The following is a 21,639-nucleotide window of genomic DNA, read 5'->3' on the forward strand; positions in this document are numbered from 1 at the left end:
GGTGGTTGATGTCCCCGTCGGAGGTCCGCCAAATGCCGGCGTCGTGTCGGCCATGATCTCCGCCACCATCCCGTCGAAGAGGAAGAGGATTCCGAAGCAATTCTTCGAAGCACCTGTGGCGGCCGCAGCTTCGCCGGCCGAAGCCCCGCCGGCTGCCAAGAAGGGGGGCAGGATGAAGACCAAGGCGGCCGGGCCGAGGGGCGCCGCGCCGGCCAAGGTGCGGACAAAGGCAATCAGCCGCATCGGCCTCGCGCCTCCACTGCCCTCCAAGGCCACGATCTCTCCTCCCTCCGTTCCGTCCGATGCGCCGCCCGCGCTGCCGCCACCCACCATGGACGTAGACAAGGTGTTCGATGTTGAGTCCACAACATCCTACATGGACATGCTCAACGAATCCGCGGTGAATTTGGACACCGGTATCGATGCATTCGATGGGGAGTGCAACGTCGAAGAGATTGATGACGAGGAGGAGGATGAGGGTGACGAGGAGGAGGTGGTTGAGGTTGATCCGGCTGCCGCCGGTTCTTTGTCGACGCCGAAGCCACGCAACAGCGAACTACAGCAAGATCGAAGACGCCATCTTGGTCCGTGCTTGGAGCAAGGTGGGGATGGATGCGTGCACCGGAGTGGACCAAGGCGGCAAGCGCTATTGGCAGCGCATTGAGGATCTGTACCACCAGCTGAAGCCTCGCACGAAGAGCATGGCCGACAGATCCTACCGCTCCCTTGAAGGCCGATGGAACATCATCAAACCGGCTTGTTCTCGTTGGAGTGCTGCCATGGATCAAGTGACCGACAACCCCCCTAGTGGATGCGTGCCGGAGGACTATGTAAGTTTTCCTTGTTTGTTGCTATCCATATTATGTGTTGATGATGTGGAAACATCACATACTATTGTTGTGCAGCCCAAGTATGCTCAAGCACGGTACAAGGACATGGCCGGCTCCAAGAACAAGGAATTTCAATTTCATCATTGCTTTTCCATTCTTCAACATCTTCCTAAGTGGAAGTTGAGGGACAACGAGCCAAATTGCAAGAAGGAGGCACTGTTCACCATGGATGATGAAGCAGAGGACATGAGTGAGAGAAACGCCGGCAAGCCCGAGGGAAACAAGAAAGCCAAGGAGAGGGTCAAGGTAGAAGGCGAAGCAGCTAGCTTCCGGGAGAAGTTGGATCAACTCATGAAGTCCAACGACGCATTGACGATGAAGACATTGGAGACCAAGCTCCTCATCACCGAGAAGAAGAAGGATGTGAAGCTTGCCAAGGTGCAAGCAAAGCGGGAAGATGCCAAGTTGAAGGCCGAGCTTGACATGAAGATGATCGCACTCAAAGAAGCCAAGGCCATGAAGGAGCTTTTGGCCGAGGAGAGAGAGAGATATCATGATGATGCGCACCGACGGCATGGACGAGGATCAGCTGGCGTGGTGGAAGGAGACCAAGGCGGACATCATTGCGAGGAAGAAGGCTGCGCGTGAAGCTCGTGCTGCAAGTGCTCAAGGTGAGTCTCCGGCGAGTGGTGGCGCCGTTGGCGATGGACTCGTTGATGGTTGATCACATTTGGGAACTTCCGTAGCTTGAACATTGCCTATGATCGCGTTGTGATGTTAAAAACTATGAATTATGCATTATATTTTTTGGATGTGCTATGTTTGATCTGAAATTGTTGTGTAAATTGTTGTCTAAAATTCTGTTTTGAGGGGTCAAAAACTCGGACGAGCTAGCAGAATATTCTGTTTTACGGGGTGGGGATACGGGTTCTGCTAGCTCGTCCGAGTTTTCGGCCGGCGAAAGTGAATACAGAATCCCTCTACTCGCGTTTTAAGGGGCGAAAAAATAGGGGACCTGTTAGACATGCTCTAACTGAGTAACTGACGAATCCCGTGTGTGGCTTCGCAGAATCCTAGTCTGCTATACTATGGAGTTTGCATCAATGTCATTACCATATTTGGCACGAAAATTAACATGCTTGATCTCTCACATGAACATTCCTACACAAATTCCTGACGAATCAGGCACGGTGACATTCTTGCACGCACGTCCACTTCAGGCATTCAGCTCACTGGTTGCGTGCATTTCAATGATCCACACTTCCACAGATTGGAGAAGCAAGTGACACTTAAAACTAGTAATATAAGCTAGGAATATGCACATGTTACTACTCTATGTTACTATCTTTATAGTGGGTAGTAATTTATACTATGTATGTGGTTTTATGCATCATGTTATTTATTATATTATAGACTTATCTTGCATTTGGGTGTGAGATACCACCTTACTCTCTTTTTTCATTTATGAAGTATGCGATGTTACTACTTATATTACTTCTATTATAAAAGTAATCTAACGGATGAAAGTAGAATCGATTTCCCATGGATCAAGCTAGCTGGTCTAGCTTGCTTTTGGAGTCAAGGTCGGTTTGGACCCAAGCACTAAGTACGAACGGTGAATATCTTCCGTTTGTCGTGGCAAAAACAGTGCCGCTTGCGTTGCAAAGCTGCCGGGAATTTCTATCCAAACGAGCGAGGTACAGCGACAGTGAGCTATCCCCACCAGCATCACTTAATTTCCTTCAAACAAAATAAAAGTATGTATAGTACTCCCTCCGTTCACAAATATAAGTTGTTTTAGATACTTCAAAGAAAACTACATATAATAAGTGAAATTACACGCTAAAAGTAGACTAAATACATACCAAAAATAGATGAATCTACAAAAAGCTAAAGTGTCTTATATTAGTGAATGGAGGGAGTATTACATGCAACTCATCGACCGACGACTAGTATACATCGGAGGGACTAGTACCTCCGATGTATACTAGGGTTTATTACCAAGTCATACCACATTAAGGACAACTAATATAAAACAAAGGGAGTACTTGTTATCCTGTCAACATGCTAAGTCTCCCATTTTTTCCGATAAAGGGTGCTTTATTACTTACAATTTTATATCAGGGTGATATAGTTAAGAAAAGCTTAGACTCGACCTCTGCATAGCTAAGATACACATAAATACATAAATTCAACAAAAAGAAAATATAAAAATGCAATGCAAAATACAAAAGACTACTAAAAGCACACTTAATGTTGAAGGACAAATTCGTAGAACGCATCGCCAACCAGGTGGGATAGAAAAATCCCTCATCATATCCTTGAAATGCGTAAACACCTCTATAAACATGTTTTGTTCTTCACGACGACCATAAACGAGAAAAACTGGTACAACGGTCGTAGGGCATATGCCATCACGCTGCTAGAACATTTTAGCATGTTGGCATTATATTTCTTAAATGTTGACCCTACTAGCGCGGACAATTTCTCAAGTTGGAACATCAGCCACTCGTTCTAGTCTGCAGACTACAACCGTGATTTTTGACCCAAAATCACCCTATGGGCTTATAGGCATTCATGTACTCCGTACATATATTAGTGGACGTGTACATACTCGATGGATGGACGATTTCGGGTGGGATCATGGGAGACAACCAACCACAGGTGGACCGGCAGAAACCAATCGATATTATTATACATCTATCTAATAATGATGGAGAAATTGAGATAATGGAACTGACACTAACCCGCAACGGTAAATGGACCTTTCCAGGCTCGCGTACAAGTAGTATACAGTAGGAACGTAACGATATTCCTTTTGAGGGTCAACGGGCGTGCACCGATTTCTTTGTTTTGGAGTACTCGGACCCGTCGATCGCTGATGTGATCGTTACGGAACACGTACGTACGGGCACTCTTATTTTCTACCACGAATTTTCTTGACCTTGAACGCAGCAACTTGTATTTGCAGCAACAAATTGTGCATATATATATGACGCACGCCGAAAATGTTACGTCGAAAATTAAATAGTGACAGGCACCGTACCTCGTCTTGTCGTAATCTATGGCCGATGCCGTCAAAGGTATGGAATTGAACTAGCCAGCTCGATAGCCGTCTCGGTCCATCACCAACGTCGAAGGAACGGCAAACATATCCGTCATGCATGTTCGTGCAACTCTTCGATCGAACGGTTAAAGGGATGTGATCCAGTGGGCTCCCAAAAAACCAACCAAATTCAAATTCGTAAGCTCCAGTGTCATGATTTCAATTTAAATTTTAGCTAAAACCACCAAAACATTTATTACGGGCTGGAAAAAGGGGAAAGTACTCACTTTTCTTGAAACACGGTTTCGCCCCATCATATTAATATAGCAACCAAGTCAATATAAGAGTTTGAAACAAAGGAAATGCTAGGTAACAACACAAACATATCCAAAAAAGAAAAAAGAATAAAGGCTATGGCGAAGTGACAAAATGATGATGAACTGCCACCATTGCGCCCTCTGTCTTTGCCCTACCACGTTCCAGGCACCCCGAAGGTCCCCGTGCAAAGCAGCCCATACAGGAAGGGAAGCATCATAAAGACGTCGCTGCTACTTGGACCTCCAAGGGTTTCCCCAACACGGGGAGTATAGTGGACAAAGAATTCCCACGACACCCTCCCAGAGGGAATGGTGCCACTCGAAGATAGAAAAACCCTGGCGCAAGGGAGTACCACCACCGAGCATCACCATCCACCAACATGCACCACTACGATCTTGAGTCACCGTCATCGGTCGCTTCGTGATACCGGCAAGCGGCCTGCAAGATGACGTCACACGACATCATCGGGATGAAAAACAGGAGCCTCGCAGCCACGCCGAAGGTACCCACCTCCACAGCCGAGAGGCAGTCATCGACCGAACAAAGCATAGGGGACACACCAGGCCCTAGTGGGCCTGGCCGAGCCTACATGGGTCCGTAAAGCCCCGATCGCCATGCTTTAATAAGCAGATACAACGACGTCGTCGCAGTCCCAGGAACATCACCGCCACCACCTCTAGTCAGTCCCGCAGTCGTAGAACCTCGCCTAGTCAAGCCCATCTAAGCCTGCCCAAGCCCATATAGGGCCCAAGGTGTGCATACCATGGCTAAGCTGGCCGCCGGCGAGAACCCGTTGTTGTGGAGCTCTGCCGCTGAACGTCACCGCCACCAGCATCACCCAGCCGCCCCAGACCAAAGTCTCCTGAAGTGCACCGCCGCTAAGGAGGGAGCGGCCCCGACAGGTCCTCCAAGACACGGGGAAGGAAAGGCCGCCGGCGTCGCTCGAGCTTTATCCAGCGGCCCCTGTCGATTGTGGTGACATGGGAAGGTAGGTGGAGGAGGGGAGGAGGGGACCGGCCGCTGGAGGCTGGGGAGGCCCCCTCACCCTTGGGGGCGGGGGGAGAGGTTGGGAAGTTGCTATGTTCTAGTAACGACTTTGTCAGTGTCTCTATCTGGACAAGGAGTATCTACTTAACAGTGTGAAAAACCTAGCAGGACCGTCACCGTGTAAAATCATAATTTGGTGCAAGAGCATTTAGAATGGTAGAATGCATGCTTTTTCTCATCTCTCAACATATATTGGAGAATGCAATAGGTATAATTTGTACAATGCGTCATCTTTTCTTATCATTCTTAGTAATTAGTGAAAATTATTTAAATTTTAGTAATACAATAGTTTATTTGAGAAACGTAGTACAATAGAAAAACTAGTCTTCTCTTATTTTTTATTTTTTAAGATATCGTCTCTTAGGTAATGGACAGAGCCATTTCATTTTTATTTCTCTCCTCTACCTAAGCAATACAATTAATAAGGTAAATATAAAAAAGTATTGATGTGACCCATTGTACATGCGCTCATTTGACGAGCGGCTCAACCCTATTAGTAACTAGACAATACACGGGACACTCTGAACGAAGAAAAACTCTCACTAATAGAAACCCATGATGTGACCTATTTCTCTCCTTTCAGCCACCGCCTCCAAGAAACTCGACCTCCACCTTTGCCTCTACCATAGATCGGTTCCCCATCCTTCGACCGGCCTCGCCGGTATCGGGAGGGGTGGGGGAACAAGATTTATGAGTAGATTTTTTTCCATAAAAGTAGTGTTTTCAATAGATTAGATTAGGGTTTTGGTGTTCATCTTTTTTTTTTTGGCCGCTGCCTCAATGAAGATGCTATCAGCTACAATAAGTAATCTTCTGGGCTTCGTTCGACAATGGGGTCTCCTTTCCAATGTCAATGGCAGTATTGGAAGATTACAGTTCTCTAAGTATGAGCCTTCAGATTTTGCTTCGCCATATTGTGTTATTTTTCCCTGGTATACACTGGTGTTGGTACTCTTGAGTCTTGACGATGTTGATTGACTACTTTACTTTAATGATTGCGTACGTAGCCTTAGCATTGCGGCTCAAATTAAAATTATGGGAGAATCTTCGTGATATTCACAGATCTACGGTTTGGTATCTATCTTTGGCTGCCTTCACACAAGTACAAGATTCTGTCATCAAAGAAAAGAGAGTTTGAAGAACTTGAAGATTTAGTAATTTCTTTCAAACTTTACTTTGTAGTCATTAGAGATAACTTGTGTACCTCTACCATATACTATTTATTGCTATGAATACATGTGGTATTGGTTGTAAAAAAAACTCTCACTGGTTGACTGACTCCATCACCAAGATAACCCAATTTCCCGCTTACCCTCGCTATCAAGCAGCAAAGGCAAGTTGTTATTTGTAGGTACATATACTCCCTCCATTTTTATTTGCTTCGCATTCTGGATTTAGCCAAAATAAAAAAATGCATATTTTTACCAAAAATATAAGAAAAGGTATCGATATTCATAAAATCAAATATATAATATGAAAATATATTTTGTGACACTTCTAACATAAGATGTTAATATTTTTTGTGAATATTTGGTTAAATCTTAGAACGTTTGACTTTAACAGAAGCCAAAGCAATTATGAACGAAGTGAGTATGTGTATCAAGCATGTTGAGAAATATATAACTCCCTATGACCCTTTAGGAAAAATATAAGTTAAAAGTCAGAAATTCAATTCGGCTCCCAAGTGCATATGCTACCTCTACCAAAAATTTATATTTGGATGTGTCAACAAAAATTTACAAAAAAATCTACATTTACATCTCCGTAATATATGTGAGTTCGCCAAGTTTCATGAAAAAATAATATTTTCTGTGATCTATGTAAAAAGGATAAATTTTATCTTGTGAATAGTTTTATTGTCAATATTGAATTTTTTCTTTTTCGCATAGGCCACATGACAAGTCGATTTTTCATGAAACGACTTTGTCTTTGTGAGTGTGTAGCACGTGAAGATATACGTGCAAATCTTAGACTTCAGTTTTCTAAAATTTCAAAATATGTGTAAAATGCATTTAAAAATGAAGGTAGCATATGCTTTCATGTTGCAAAACACCACTCCCATTAAAAGTGTTTCAATTTATTGAGCATGCGACAATTATTTAAGACCAGATGAAATATTATGTTAATAATTGGTGTTATTTTAGTGTGCGCGGACGACGGGCGTGGTGTGTATGTCAGCTGTGTTTATAAACAAGGGTAGCTGGGAATAATGCTAACTTTCGAAAGAACAAATTTTCGCCAGACGTGCTATAATTAAACGAGATCAAACATGTGTCCCGGTCACGGGAAATGCATGCCAATGATATGCTCCGGTTCAATCGGTTGGTTAATGCAGCAGCCCCTGTGACGGCCGGAGCTACCGGCGACTTCAGTCGCTCGAGTTGATCCGGAGCTACCGGCGGCAAGGCATTTACAGCGGCCCCATCCAAAAAGACGACCCATTTGTTTCGATTTTGTCTTTTTAGGTCCAATCACGGATAGAATTTTGCATGGTCCAACCTACTAGAAATCTAGAATAGTGTCTCGAGCGACGTGACCTATTTGGTTCATGTTGGCCGTTATAGAAGGGGCTAGAATGGCTAAGAAGAGGACGCGGAGCACATGCTAGCCACTGGCTGGAGGGTCCATGAGAACATAGGAGGGCTCCGCTGTCATGCTTCGTGATCCAAATTTGGTAAACAGATAGGTTGGTCTGTACGAGTTGGTTTGTTTGGATCGCGCCACTGGAGCATGCATGGCCTGTCCATCTGTCCGGGTGGATTGTTTCGGACAGGACAGGACCAGTTGGGTCACACCGCTGGAGATGCTCTAAGCTTCACGGGCAACGTGCAGCGCAACACAAAATCATCTATCGTGCGTGTCAATCAACTGCATGCACCAACAATCTTGGAGTACAAGTTTCAATATGGTTTGCAAATACGATTATTTGGGTTGCATATAAGGTTCGCACCAACAATTCAATGATGTAGGAATGTTCAAGTCGGTGAGCATGATCCAGTTCTCCTTCGCCATAATATTCGCTTCGGCCTCCAAGATCCTATACTTGGCATCGACATCCATAAGCCTAACTTTGGCTTCTTCTTCGAGGAGCCGAGACTTGGCATTGGGCCCTTCCACCTCAAGATCTCTCACACGAAGATCAACAAAACTCTTCATCGTAGCCTATTTCTCTTTGCGCTGCCTCTCTTCCCTCTAGGAAATGGCTTCTTCCTTCTCGACTATCAACTCCCTCAATGTGTCTTGGAATTCCAATGGGGAATCTTTGTGGTTGATGTCATAGAACGCCCACTACCGCCTGGCTCGTTAGTTGTAGGCTCGCCAAGGCATTGGCCATCATCATCAAGGTTGATGGAACCATCCGTTGACGCATTGTCATTGCCCTTCTTCTTCGCCTCCTCGATTTTTTTTTCCAAAGGGCATAGCTAGTTTCCCACTTTTTGGTATCCTTGATCAATATCCAACAATGACTCAATGTGAAAACGTTTTTATCATTGGTCGACTTCAAGTACTCCAAAGCGGGAACAACCTACACATATGGAGAACAATCAACTACGAATTCCCACATATATGCAATGTACATTGCAAAGAGAAGAAGAGGTTTTACCATTTCAACGGACAAGAGCCCACTTATTTTCCTTATGTTCACCGTCTCGAACAAACCTTGGAACTTGCTACACTGGGCATGGATGAAACCTCATCTCTTTGAAAGGGAGAGATCTTTTTAATCACTAAAGAAGGGGTTTGGTGGAAACTTCCTATGCTCATGGAAGTACTTGGCCACCCGACTCTAATATGCAAACACCTTTTGCTCATCATATTGAGTCTCATCTTAAGTGTACAAGCCATTGTCCTCATGGCCACTGTCATTGATCATGTAAAGCATGATGCCTTCGCCATTGTTCTCCATGAATTCCTACACACAAATTGGCCATGACAAGCCGCGTACACAACCAACTTGCAATGGAAGAGAAATTATGCGAACAATTTGATTAGCGGTGGCAATCGGAAAGAAATTACCGTCGTGCTAGCCGATGGAAGTTGTTAGCTAGGTTTGGCATGTTCAACGCCTCCTGGTTTATCATCACGATGGCATGTTCGGCGGCTTTCTTCACCAGCAAGCCATTGTTGGCCATGGCCCGCATGGCGATGATGTGGTCTTTCTCTTTCTGTCACTTGTCATCGAACCCTGCGACAGCCGCCAGAGCTCTAGCAGCCTCTCTCTGGGCTACGCGCTTCACCGACTTCACCCGACGCTCATCCAGCGTCAGATCCTTGGCAAGCTTCTTCGTCTTGGTCAACTTCTTGACTGCTCTGCCGGCGGCAGACGGCATGGCAGGTGTGGCGGTAGGATCCATCGCTTCCGCGTCCTTTCCCGCTGGCCAAATTTCGGTAGAGGTTTTTTTTTAGGAAATGGAGTGATTTGTGTGCCACTAGCGGGAGGGACCGGGGGCGGTCTAGAGGATGACGTGTGCGCTATCCGGCCCAATGCATCCGAGGCCCAAATTTGTTGGACGAAATGATCGGTTCGCTCGAGTCGGTCCATTTGGATCGCACTGCTGGAGCATGTGGCGCCCGTTGACCTATCCGCTCCGACAGTTTTGGACGGGCCAGTACCGAATATGCCGCCACTAGAGATACCATGAGAGAACACACTAGAACACCACAATCAAGTGAGAAGAGAGGAGAATAGGAGAGGTGATTTATCTCTAGATTTTTTTAGATTTTATCGGTTTGTCTTCAAGTTGGTGTTTGGAGGCTCAAAGATGCTTTGATTGGCTCCAAACTTGATGAGTTTATTCCTTATTTTGATTACTTCAATATGATTATCTAGTTCGAGATTTGGGTCCGTGGGGAATCAATTTTGAGAGCGGTTTTGTGAATTCGGATTGCTGCAGTTTCAGCACATATCAGTTTTGGGAGACGAACAATTTAGGCAGCCAAACGGTGTCTGATTGAGCTAATTTTTATCAGTACGTTGGAAACTCATATGTTTGCTTGTCTATCAAATTTATTTCTGGTTGGATCTGCGATTTATGAGCAGTTTTCTGTTTACCAAGAGGACATAAACTGTGTTTGCCTATGAGCAACGAAGTGAAGTGCGTTGTAATCTCTTAATGTTTTAAAGAAGACTCTATACACAAGTTGATCATAGCAATACTTGCGTGGAGCAAGTAGTCCACATTCATGGTTTTTCTCCTCCTCATGTTGAGAAGATTTTCCATGTAAATTCTTGTGTTATTTGTGCAAGTTTTTGTGTGTGTGCGTGTGTGTGCGTGTTATTATGGTACATATCTATTGGTTGAAACTACTCTTTAAATTTATATTGTTCACCCAGGCTTTTTTTTTACAATCAATACCACATGTATTCATAATAATAAATAATACATGGTAGAGATACATGAGCTGGCTCTCCGGCTGCGCATTCGGTTAATTTGATTAATTCGGTTCGGTTTATACGGTTATTTAGTTAATACAGTTTCAATACTTCAGTAAATAGGTTTTGTACGAGAATACAGTTCGGTTTCGGTAATAACCATTCAACTTCGGTTCGGTTTCGGTAATAACCAAACTAACAAAAGTTAGCGTGATTTTTTGAATATCACTTAAATTTTATGGTTGTGTATATTGAAGTTCTGTATTTTCTTCCACCAAACAGAACATGTTGTATTTAATAAAGAAACAAAAAAGGGTGAAATTTTGGTAAAACAAAATTGGGCACTATCAGTACTTGAACTAGCGTCCAATTTCTACATAACATATTGGAGACGAGTTCGTCCAGACAAACAAGCTACCATAGCTTTTGTGAATTGGAGGTACTTCACGTCATATATTAGGTCCGTACGAAATTGAGTTGGGCTGGGAAACGTAATTTTATGTTGGGATGGAAAGTTCGGTTGGTTTTGGTTTAACTGAAATATTTCGGTTTATAACTGAATTAACTGAAGTTCTTACGGTTAGCTATTTTGCTAACTTAAACCTACTAAAAAACTGAAAAAACTGAAATTAGATTGCACTTCGGGTATTTTCGGTTCGGTTTTCAGTTTCGGTTCGGTTTTGCACAGCCACAGCTGTCTCCAACGATTATACAAAATAAAGTCTAAAAAATACTAGTAAATTTTCAAGGTCTTCAAACTCTTTCTTCTTCCAAGACACAATCTTATACTTTGCCGAAGGCAGTCAAAAATATAAAACAAACCATAGACCTGTAAATACCAACGAAGGTTCTCCCATAATTTTAATTTGAGTGCAATGCCAAGACTACGTGCACGCGCGCAACCATTAAAGTAGTCAATCAACATCGGCAAGAGTACCAACACCATTATGTCAGGGAATAACAACCGATCAACCTTGTCGATGTTGATGGAGAGCCGAGAATGAAACACCATTATCGAGGACGTAGCAACTGGGACAAAAACTGCGAGGATAATCCTCCTCGCGGCAACCATGAGAAAAGATCCAAGATGGATCTGGCGAAGCAAGATCTGAACACACATACCTAGATAATTGTAATCTTTCAACACCAGCATTGATGTCGGGAACAAGGTCTCGTCGTCGAACGAAAGACCGAAGATCAATTATTGCAGACGATACCATCTCCATTGCGGGGAACCAACAAGAAAACGACGACTAAAATCCTACATAGAATACTAAAAAGATTACTTTTATTTAAAACTCCACGCATAGATTAAGTTTCCCACTCCTCCTGACGCTGGCGAAACCGTCTGGAGGAGGAGGAACCGATCTATGGAGGAGGCTAAAGTGGAGGTAGCTAGGGTTTTTTCTCAAGAGACGGCGTTGACTGGGGGTCACCCAGGCTGGGATCATGAGGTTGCCTATCATCCTAACCTTGGCCCCAACACTTTTCACATGAGAACAGAAAGAAACGAACTTAATCAATGTTTTTTTCCGTCAAGGAAAGATCTCTGTATCTAGAAATGCGGAACGTTCGTTTTCTCCTTCGTATTTGTATACAGTGTCATCAGGAAAGTTCCATACTGAGCAAGTCAAAAAATAGTTGCATGTTGCTTTGGCCTGGTCCAACCCCAATCCATACCGTCGCCTAAACCTAATATTTCAATTGAACAAGTTGGTTGGTATGCACGTTTCAAGCAGTCGGCTGTATTTTTTTATTCTTTTTTGTGTTTATGTAGTTTTGTTTTGGCTTTGGTACACACACTTTGTTTTCCCTCCATTTTCATTCATACTGCCTATACAATCAACTTAAATCTTTTCGAGGGAAAGCCAAAAAGGTTAGCTTTATTACTCGGCCACAGAATTTACTGAAGATAAAACTTGGAGTTCATCAACCCAAACAACACATTTAGTAGAACTGATATTTTTTGAACTTATCCACACTTGTTCTTAAAATCTCTATCACGATCGTTTTATGATTCATACGAGCGGATCAATTTAAAATCTCTTATCACGGCTTTATGAAATCAAATTTAGTTGATTTCAATTATATTGTACGATCGGAAAACAATTGGCCACCTATTTCTCTTCCTCCTCCTCTTCGTCCCGCCATACTGGTGCCTCGTCGGCTCGATGGGCCAACCAACATCTCTACTTGCTTGAATTAACATCATGCTAAACATGATTTGTTTCTCGATCAGATTTAGTCGATTTCAATTATATTATATGATTGAAAACCAACTAGTCACTTCTTTCTCTTCATCTTCCTCTTACTCTTCGTCCCGCCTCACCTGTATCGGCCCCTACCTGGTCCAAACTGGTGCCTCACCGGCTCAATGTGCCAGGGCAATTTCTCTACTGGCTTCATCGCCTCAATGCCCATCCGTCACCCAACCGCCAAGACCGACAATCATGACACCTTCATCATGTGTGGCCCCCCCCTCCCCCACACACACACCCCCCACCCACACGCACACACAACACGAACCAACCGAGACTCCACACAAAGCACCTTCGTCGACCCTTGCTCCAACGTCATCGCGACGTCGCTCCGTCGACAACTCTATGCACACCAATCACGAACTCGAGAACGGTCCGCCATTACTAGGGTCGTCGAAAGATAGAAAGAGAAGAAATGGTGAATCCACACATGCTAAGACTTTTCATTGGACCACCAGCTATCCATCTAGTAAAACTACTCCATTTTGTCCCTGATGAGTGAAAAGTAATACTGACGAGTAGATATATCCTAGCGTGGCATCCCGACTTAAGAAACCGGCAGCGTGTTTGAAAAAATAGGATCGGTTTTGGTGCGTGTGAAAATAACTAATTTCGTTTTGCGATGAGAACTGTTGGACCAAGCAAGCCAGCAGGGCCGCTCCACGACGCACCGAGCCAGCAAAACAAAAAGACGGCGAGACTCCTTCTTCCCGGCTGCTTTCCTCTTATTGTAGACATCAGCTCCCCTACCTCCCTCGGACCAGCGCTGTCTGGTCTTTATTGCTTGCTTGCTGAGCCTGGCCTCGGAGCTGAGCAGAACTTGTAGCTGCCGGCCACATAAATCATAATTGAGCAAGAGATCTCATTGAACAATCCCAACCACCTTCTCCTGCCCGGTTCTCCCCCCTAATCCACCTGCCGTGGTGCTCGCCGGCGATCTGTCTGACTACAACACGAAGGAGGAAGCCGAGAAGAACAGTTAACAGGGACCGCCTGCTTCCTTCCTTCTCAGGTACCTATAACTATTTCTTGCTTCTTTCTCCTTCTTCTCCAATCCACATGTGTTCTTGACAAGTCGTCTCTCGCTATCCCCTTTTTTTCTGTTGATTTCTTCATTTTCTTCACCGCATCATCTGTGTTGGATGCTTGTTTTTTTTCTTTGGGTTCGGGGTGGCTTGATTAGTGGATAGTTTCTTCATCGTCTCGGATGGCCCGCCTCCGTGCCGTGCGTTGCCGGGTTCTGTGCCTTGATTCGTCAGGTAAGAGAGCCCAGCAGGGGAGAGAACCTCAAGAAAATGGCTTCTTCCAGCTGTGGAAGGTGGGTGGAAACCAGGGACGAATACACCGCCTCTTCTTTCCGTGTGAATTTTGCTGATTCCTGTCATTTGTTGGACCAATACAATCTGATGCAGCACAGGCTTCGCGCGTATGAATCGAAGTAACGGTCGGATATTTTTGCACATTTCCTAAGAAAAATGCATGAACCTCCTTCTCCAGCCGCTCAGTGAAAAATGACAGGAATCAACAAAATTCAGAGAGTCTCAGATCCGTGCAGTAATATCTGCTTGTCAGTGAAAAAACATAGAGTCTCAGATCCGCAACATGAGAGTTTGAGGAGCGATGGCTGAATTGTGCCAGATTGGATTTACAGGATTTGTGGTAGGCTTCTTTCCGGTTATACAATTTTGACCCTGAGCTAATACTAGTCAGGTTTTAGTAGTCAGGTTTTAGGCACTACTAGTATAACGAAGATGGACCATTAGACCGAAGAAAACGAACGGACCATATTTAATTGAGGGTACTGTATTTATATGTTTGAGGAAAGGTGCAACATTTGGTATATTCACTAGAGGTTGCTGTGGTAGGAGAGTCAATGACTTTTTTATATTATGCTGGTGGAGAAGTCAATGAAATTTGTCGTTTGTCCATCCAGAAGCAGGGGAGAGATCCTGAAGAAGATTCACCCAAGTGGATTGTGTAGCGATGAATCCACCGCAGCTTTGTTCAGCTGTTTTCAGGGACAACTGCAGTGCTTGTTCGTAGTAATAACGGTCATAAGTTGCGTGTTCGGGATGGACAAGATTTTTGACAGTGCTATTGTTCTTAGCAGGGCACATAAGCGTTCACAAGGCTTTAATGAGGCGTGTGTTGCTAAATGTATGGGATCTACTTTAAAGAGTTTTTAAGGCACTCCCCTCATCTGCTCCGATAGAGTCGATTGGTCGTGGGAACTGGCGCTATGACAAACTTCATCTCAGACTTGAACTGACTCGTCCAACTATATAAAAAATTTGACAGGCTACCATAATGTTCATTACTGCTTCTAGACTTAAAAATGCTTGTATGAACCATGTTTCCAACTCTCTTAAGTAGTTCTTTGCAATATACTGGTGCAGAGTTATTTCCTGAAGATTCCTGCACCATATGTACAATATTTCAAGGCTACCATAGCAACTAAGGACATGAGTTGGTGTTGCCTCCCGAGATCCAAGAACCAAGAGAACTCTCAGGCTACTACAGCAACTGAGCATACGAGTTGGTGTTGCCTTCAAAGATCCAAGCAACAACAGAATCCTCACCCTCAGGCTATGACAGCAAGTCAGGATATGAGTTGGTGTTGCATTCCAAGATCCAAGAAACAACAGAATACTTACGCACATAGCGTAGGAGGTAAGAATTATATTTGCATAGCAAAAAAAATGTTACTGCATCATGCCGGCCAATATATTGTGCTAGATATAAATTATGATTCGTTCAAACGACATCCCACAGTCAATATTTGTTCTCGCCACCGCTCCCAAAAAAATATTATAGTTTGAAATTGAAATACACTGTCCATAGTCAGATTTGGCTTTGAACAAGATTGGAAGCTAAATACACATCAGAATACGCCAGAAGCAAAAGTCTACTTCTGAATTTGCAGAATCGGGGATTTTATCTTTATCCCCGATTTCAGTTCTGAAACTTATCGAATATTACCACTTTCAGGAATTTCAGCTGAGAAGAACATAAGACTCTTCTCTTATTCTCAGTTGAGATCAGCAACAGACAACTTCAACCGTACCAATAAAGTCGGCCGAGGTGGCTTTGGGACAGTATATAAGGTATTTATTGATGTCTTCATGCGTACGAATTGGTGGGAGCATCGGTGGAGGGTTAAGATCTCTTCAAAACTTTTGCTCCAAGCTGCCAACCCTTGCATCGATGACAGTATATCTATGTTTCAGGGAACCACTAGAAGCATGCAAGATATTGCAGTGAAAGTTCTTTCTGCTGAATCTAAACAAGGCACCAGAGAATTCTTGACAGAAATTGATGTTATTAGCAATGTCAAGCATCCTAACCTTGTTGAGTTAATTGGCTGCTGCGTCGAAGGCGATCATCGGATTTTGGTGTATGAGTATCTGGAAAATGGCAGTCTTGACCGTGCACTATTGAGTATGAATCTATTCTTACAACAGTTTATCAAAATAATTATTGTATTTGACTTAACAGTTCTCCTGATGTTTCTACAGGTTCTAACAGTGAACCTGCTAGTTTTACTTGGAGCATAAGATCGGGCTTATGCCTTGGTGTTGCCAGAGGTCTTGCATACCTGCATGAAGAGATTCCATCGCCAATTGTACACAGAGATATCAAGGCTAGCAATATACTTATCGACAAAAATTACGTTCCCAAGATCGGGGACTTTGGTCTGGCAAAATTATTTCCTGATAATATCACCCACATCAGTACCCGGGTAGCTGGAACAACGTGAGTGTTGTGCGATTTGCAATTCATTTAACCAGAGAGTTATCATTTCTTTTTTCTTCTACCCCACTCTCTGTTTACTCCTTAGTTCTGTTTAATTACTCTCATATTACCTTGGATTAACGCTGATTGTTGGGTCGCATGCAGAGGCTACCTTGCACCTGAATATGCCTGGCATGGCCAATTAACCAAGAAAGCAGATACATACAGCTTTGGGGTCCTTGTAATCGAGATCATAAGCGGCTTGAGTGGTTCGAGGATCCTAATGGCTGAGGATAAGCTTCTTCTAGAAAAGGTCAGTTCTTACCGACATGTACTTATTATGATCATCTGATTTTCTTTGTTCAGCAAATTAAGGCATTTAATCCAGCTCCAGATGTATTAACATGATGGTGTGTAGTAAAAAAAAAGATGCTACAGTTCTACGAAGTCTTCTAACTCTGAACATTTCAAAACAGACTTGGGAGCTCTATGAAGAGGGGAAGCTCGAGGAGATGGTTGATCCATCTATTGGGACATACCCCCAAGAGGAGGCCATCCGGTACCTCAAGGTAGCCCTCTTTTGCACGCAGGCAGCAGCATCGCGGCGCCCCTCAATGTTGCAGGTGGTGAAGATGCTGTCCAAGCCCATCCGGATCAATGAGAGCGAGCTGACTGCACCAGGGTACATCAACGAATACAAGAGCAACGATTCCAAGGCAACTGCCTCCACAGATTCAAGGTTGAAGAACTCCACAGCAGAGGATTCCGACATGTTCAGCACCGTTGTTCCGCAAACAGTGACTGATGTGAGCCCAAGGTGAAACAGGCATTAGGGAGGCTTGTCTGCTATGTTTACAGCCACTGTGTAGTTGACAACACCATAGTGATAAGTGACAATACCATGCCATGTTGAGTGTGTTCTTTTTGAACGGGGAGTGTGTTGCTGTAATGCGGCAACTAGAATACTAGATCTTGTACATGATAGATTAGTTATTCATAACGGAGCAATGTTTGACAGTATGAGTTAATCCAACAGAATTTCAGAAGTGATCAGTCATGTAATCATTTAGTTAACTTCTTAGGACTCTATTTAGGATCATAATTTATCTGGCCAAACAACCTGGTGCAGGGTAAAACAGTAAAGAGTGCAGTTGTTGTGATACTAAGCTGAATGTTCAGAGCTGATTGATACATAGCCATCCCGATCTGGATCTCTACAAAAAGATCACTACAGGATAGACGACACTCTCGGTATTGAAAATAAAAGTCGGTTCCATCTAAGCATAGTCAAGGTTCTGGTATTCCTGTAAAGAGAAGCTAAACTTCAGGCTACTCCGACGCGGCAGGCTGCGCCTTCTCCGCCTCTGGGAGGCCATTGGCGGGTGCCTTCTCGCTCTCTGCGGGCTGCTTGGTCCCATTAGCTGGGGCTGCCACGCCATCTTTCGCCGCATCCTTAGCGCCTTCTTTAGCAGCAGGCGCTGGCGGAGGCTGCATCATGTGCGGCGGCGGAGCATGCTTCAGCTTCAATAGGACCTGGCGCATCCGGGACAGGTCGGTGGGCTTGCCAGGCTTGGGGCCTTGAATGACCGCGATGGATGGCTTCTTGTCCTTGTCTTTCTTGCCCCGTTTCTCGATGGTAGCTATCTCATGTGGTATGAGCTCCGAGATCGATTTCCAGTACTGCTTGTCTGCGCTAGCATGGAACTTCTCCTGGCTCTCCACGAAAATCTGCAGCACACCATAAGTTTTCAGTGCTCATGTGTACAGATAGTACTTAGAACTGAGAAATGCCCGCTCACGTACCTTCTCTCTTTCCCTGCTATGGACCTTATTTGTCTCACAGGTCTGTAGCCTCTTCTCGTAGAAAGCTATCTTGAACTCTTCAGCTTCAGCAATTATTTGGGCCCGTAGCTCCTTCTCCTTCCGTTCTTTTTCCTCGAGAACTAAAGCATTTTGCCTGAAACCAGAGTGATGCAGTTAGAGTTCAGATTATAGACAGGGCAGAATCTAATAATCTATACCACACAAGTGAAAAGATAATAAACAAAAATAGTGACGTCATTCAATTGATCAATTCCACAGAGTATTTTATGCCAGCTATCATCAGGTTTCAGGACACATGACCTGGCCATTGACTAAACACATTTTAAAACTAGTTTATCGAGCCCTCCATATGATAAACATCAGGGCGAAAAAACAAAACATACTACAGGCATCACAATGTCCAGATCATGCAGAGCGCACAATAAATTTAGGAACAATCACACGACACAATTTCGTTGATCCTAGAACTGTTGATTTACAGTCAAAGAAGAAAATAAATATACAGAGTTGACGATAGGCACGAAGCAAATTGCAAAAGATGCACCACATGGTGCAGATAAACAATGCAAGAGCAGCATACACGATTATGCCAGGCAAAAAAAATATATCAGAAGTGCAAAACGATGCATGCTTGCAAACAAACAGGCTAGTTTCGTTCCTGCTATCTGATCGTTTTTCATGGAGCTTATGTGGTGATTTGTGTAGTTGAAGCAGAGCAAATTCTTACGGCAGACAAAATGTCTAACATTATACAGGACATAAGCATCTGAAAGAGATGATATGCAGACCTCATCCTCATGGCAGACTGAGCATGATATCAACAGGGTCGGTAACATAAAAGGAAGCTCTAATTAGCTTCACAAGCCATCCCCATTTATGCTTATGCACTGGACTTGCATCTTTGCCAACCAAAAAAGTTAATCCAGGATTTACTCTGAGGAACTGAACAGTGACAACAGACAAATACGAACGTGCAAGTAGTAGTTTGCTATGGGTAATCAGTAGACTGTTGACTTAACCATGCAAGTTGTGAAAGCCTGAACTACCTAAAATACTGCAGTTGGACTGTCACTAGCAGATTCAGTTCTACGAGCTAAAGTGCCATCAATCTACACGAAACTACAGGCTTTCCGCACACTAAAACTCTGAACTAACTGAACTCTAGGGGACATAGCGAGAGGACGCGCCAGATCTAACTCCAAGCGCCGGAACCCTAGCGCAGACAGAAGCACGAGACGGAAACGGCACGGATCGGGGGACGGTGCTCACCTGCGCCACTCGCGGAGGAGGGCGCCCTCCTCCCTCCCCATCTCGGCGGGCGGGGGAAGGACGGGGCCGCCGTCGTCGTCGCCCCCGAAGTCGGACTCGGGGAAGAAGGGCGAGGGGGAGTACCCTCCGGAGACGTGGCGGACCGGGACGGCGCCGCCGTCGGAGTCGACGGCGATCTCCTCGTCCACGTCCGCGTCCTCCTCGGCGCCGCCGGCGTCGGTGAAGGAGGAGTAGCCCGCGTCCGCGAAGGAGGCGTACCCCGCGCCGCCGTCGGTGGCGGGCTCGGTGGTGATGTCGTCGTCGTCGAAGGGGTGGGAGGCGGTGCGCGGGAGCTCGTCGGCGCCGTCGTCGGCGAAGAAGGGGTCCATGGCGGCCGGCCGGTGGTGGGAGAGGCGGAGGTTTCTTGGGCGGCGCGGTGCGCGTTGCGTTGTGGTGCGGTGGACTGTTGCGCTGCTTGTGACTTTGCGTGCGCCGTCCGTGTGCGTTTTGGATTTGGAGATTTGGACGGTGCGCTAGCTTCGCTTGCTCCGCCACGCGGCTGCTTTACTTGTGTTTTTGTTTTAGTAATTTTGCTGCGTTTTAGGAAAGTAAAATCTCCTGATTAACAAATTTATGTTCATGTTACCAGAAATTAAAATGTGTTCACATAAGGTTTGTATTTTTAGATCTTGCGTAAATATTCTCGTTCTTACGTATGATTGCTCTTCTCTTTTCTATCTGATTGTGCAGGAAAAAAGGAATCACGAGTTCAAATGCCGTTATCTTATAGCCATAATTGCTAGAAGCTTAAATCGTCAGTACAATATTCAGCTTTTGCAGTAAATTATCGTTTTAACTATTTTATAGCAATTTGTCGCGAGACCATAACTACCTACGATTTCGCAAAAAAAAAAAAAAAAAAAAAACCAATTTTCAAGGAGCCACATGGAGCAAGTGGGAGTGACCAGGCCTACATGGGCCATGTGGGGCTGGCAGGACCGGCTCTATATTTTTCGGGGCCCTAAGGCGATCTTGACCACATGGGCTTCTAAGGCCGATGTATACGTACGTCAATTTTTCTTTTCAATTACTCCATTCATTCGTGAAAGAACATCGAAGATTTATCCAAATTCAAATGTATCAATACACTAAAAAATGTCTACATACATCAGAATTTCGATAATTTTTTTATATCCTTTTATGGACAGAGGTAACATTTTTTCAACGAGACAAAACTTTGAGATTGTATGTTTTATGATGTCCAATCAAACCGTTCTCAAAGAACCCCTAATCTTACATAATTGCTAAAAAGACAAGAAATTGAGTTATTTAATCATGGATTAGACGCATATTAGATAATGAATTAGATCAGAGATTCATAGACTTATCGGAGGGTGCTAGTGAGCACGGACTTGATTTCCTGTGAGGATCTGCCAAGCGGAAGCGGAGCGAGCAGGCGAGGGCGTGAGGCCAACGAGTAATGAGTAGACGAGAGATCTAGTGTCGAAGACGAACAAACCAAGTCAATCGATGAGGTTGGAGTGTCAACTGTGCGTCCATGAGTGCATTTTCCTACTTAACAGGGCTTCCAATTTTTGTTCCCAACGAATGGTATACAGGGGAGGATAAAATATTGGGCCCCTCTTACGCGTGGGCCCTAGGCCATCACCCAAGGTGGCCATGGGTCAGAGCCGGCCCTGAGCCCGCCACAACCCCCTAAAAAGAATGGGAAGGGAAACTTGGAGACAAGTTTTCCTCCCCTTTGACCACCATCCAATAGAACTGGAGAGAGGCAAGCTTGTTGCACCCCTTCCCTGCCCCTAAATAAAGTGAGGGGAGGGGAGGGGGGTCGACCACTCAACCCTAGTTAACCACTTCCCCCTATCTGCGTCCGTGGAGCTCTCCACCATAGCCCCACCGCTATCGCGATATTGGCATCTATATCCCATCTACCTCTGCACC

The 21,639-nt window shown here is 44.6% G+C and overlaps 2 protein-coding genes across 2 annotated transcripts; one reads left to right on the plus strand and one right to left on the minus strand.

The window, feature by feature from the left end:
- Positions 1-13,676: 13,676 nt before the first annotated feature.
- Positions 13,677-17,658, plus strand: LOC124676176 (putative serine/threonine-protein kinase). The gene is made up of 7 exons (XM_047212251.1): positions 13,677-13,885; positions 15,270-15,543; positions 15,862-15,977; positions 16,101-16,311; positions 16,389-16,626; positions 16,771-16,918; positions 17,082-17,658. Exons 2-7 carry the CDS (start codon positions 15,336-15,338, stop codon positions 17,424-17,426), a joined length of 1,266 nt encoding a protein of 421 aa, XP_047068207.1. The 5' UTR covers positions 13,677-13,885; positions 15,270-15,335; the 3' UTR covers positions 17,427-17,658.
- A 71-nt stretch (positions 17,659-17,729) lies between these two features.
- Positions 17,730-20,106, minus strand: LOC124676177 (clathrin light chain 1-like). The gene is made up of 3 exons (XM_047212252.1): positions 19,699-20,106; positions 18,409-18,562; positions 17,730-18,333 (listed from the first exon to the last, which is right to left on the minus strand). Exons 1-3 carry the CDS (start codon positions 20,064-20,066, stop codon positions 17,935-17,937), a joined length of 921 nt encoding a protein of 306 aa, XP_047068208.1. The 5' UTR covers positions 20,067-20,106; the 3' UTR covers positions 17,730-17,934.
- Positions 20,107-21,639: the final 1,533 nt, after the last annotated feature.

The sequence above is a fragment of the Lolium rigidum genome, chromosome 7, assembly GCF_022539505.1.
Source record: "Lolium rigidum isolate FL_2022 chromosome 7, APGP_CSIRO_Lrig_0.1, whole genome shotgun sequence".
NCBI lineage: Eukaryota > Viridiplantae > Streptophyta > Magnoliopsida > Poales > Poaceae > Lolium > Lolium rigidum.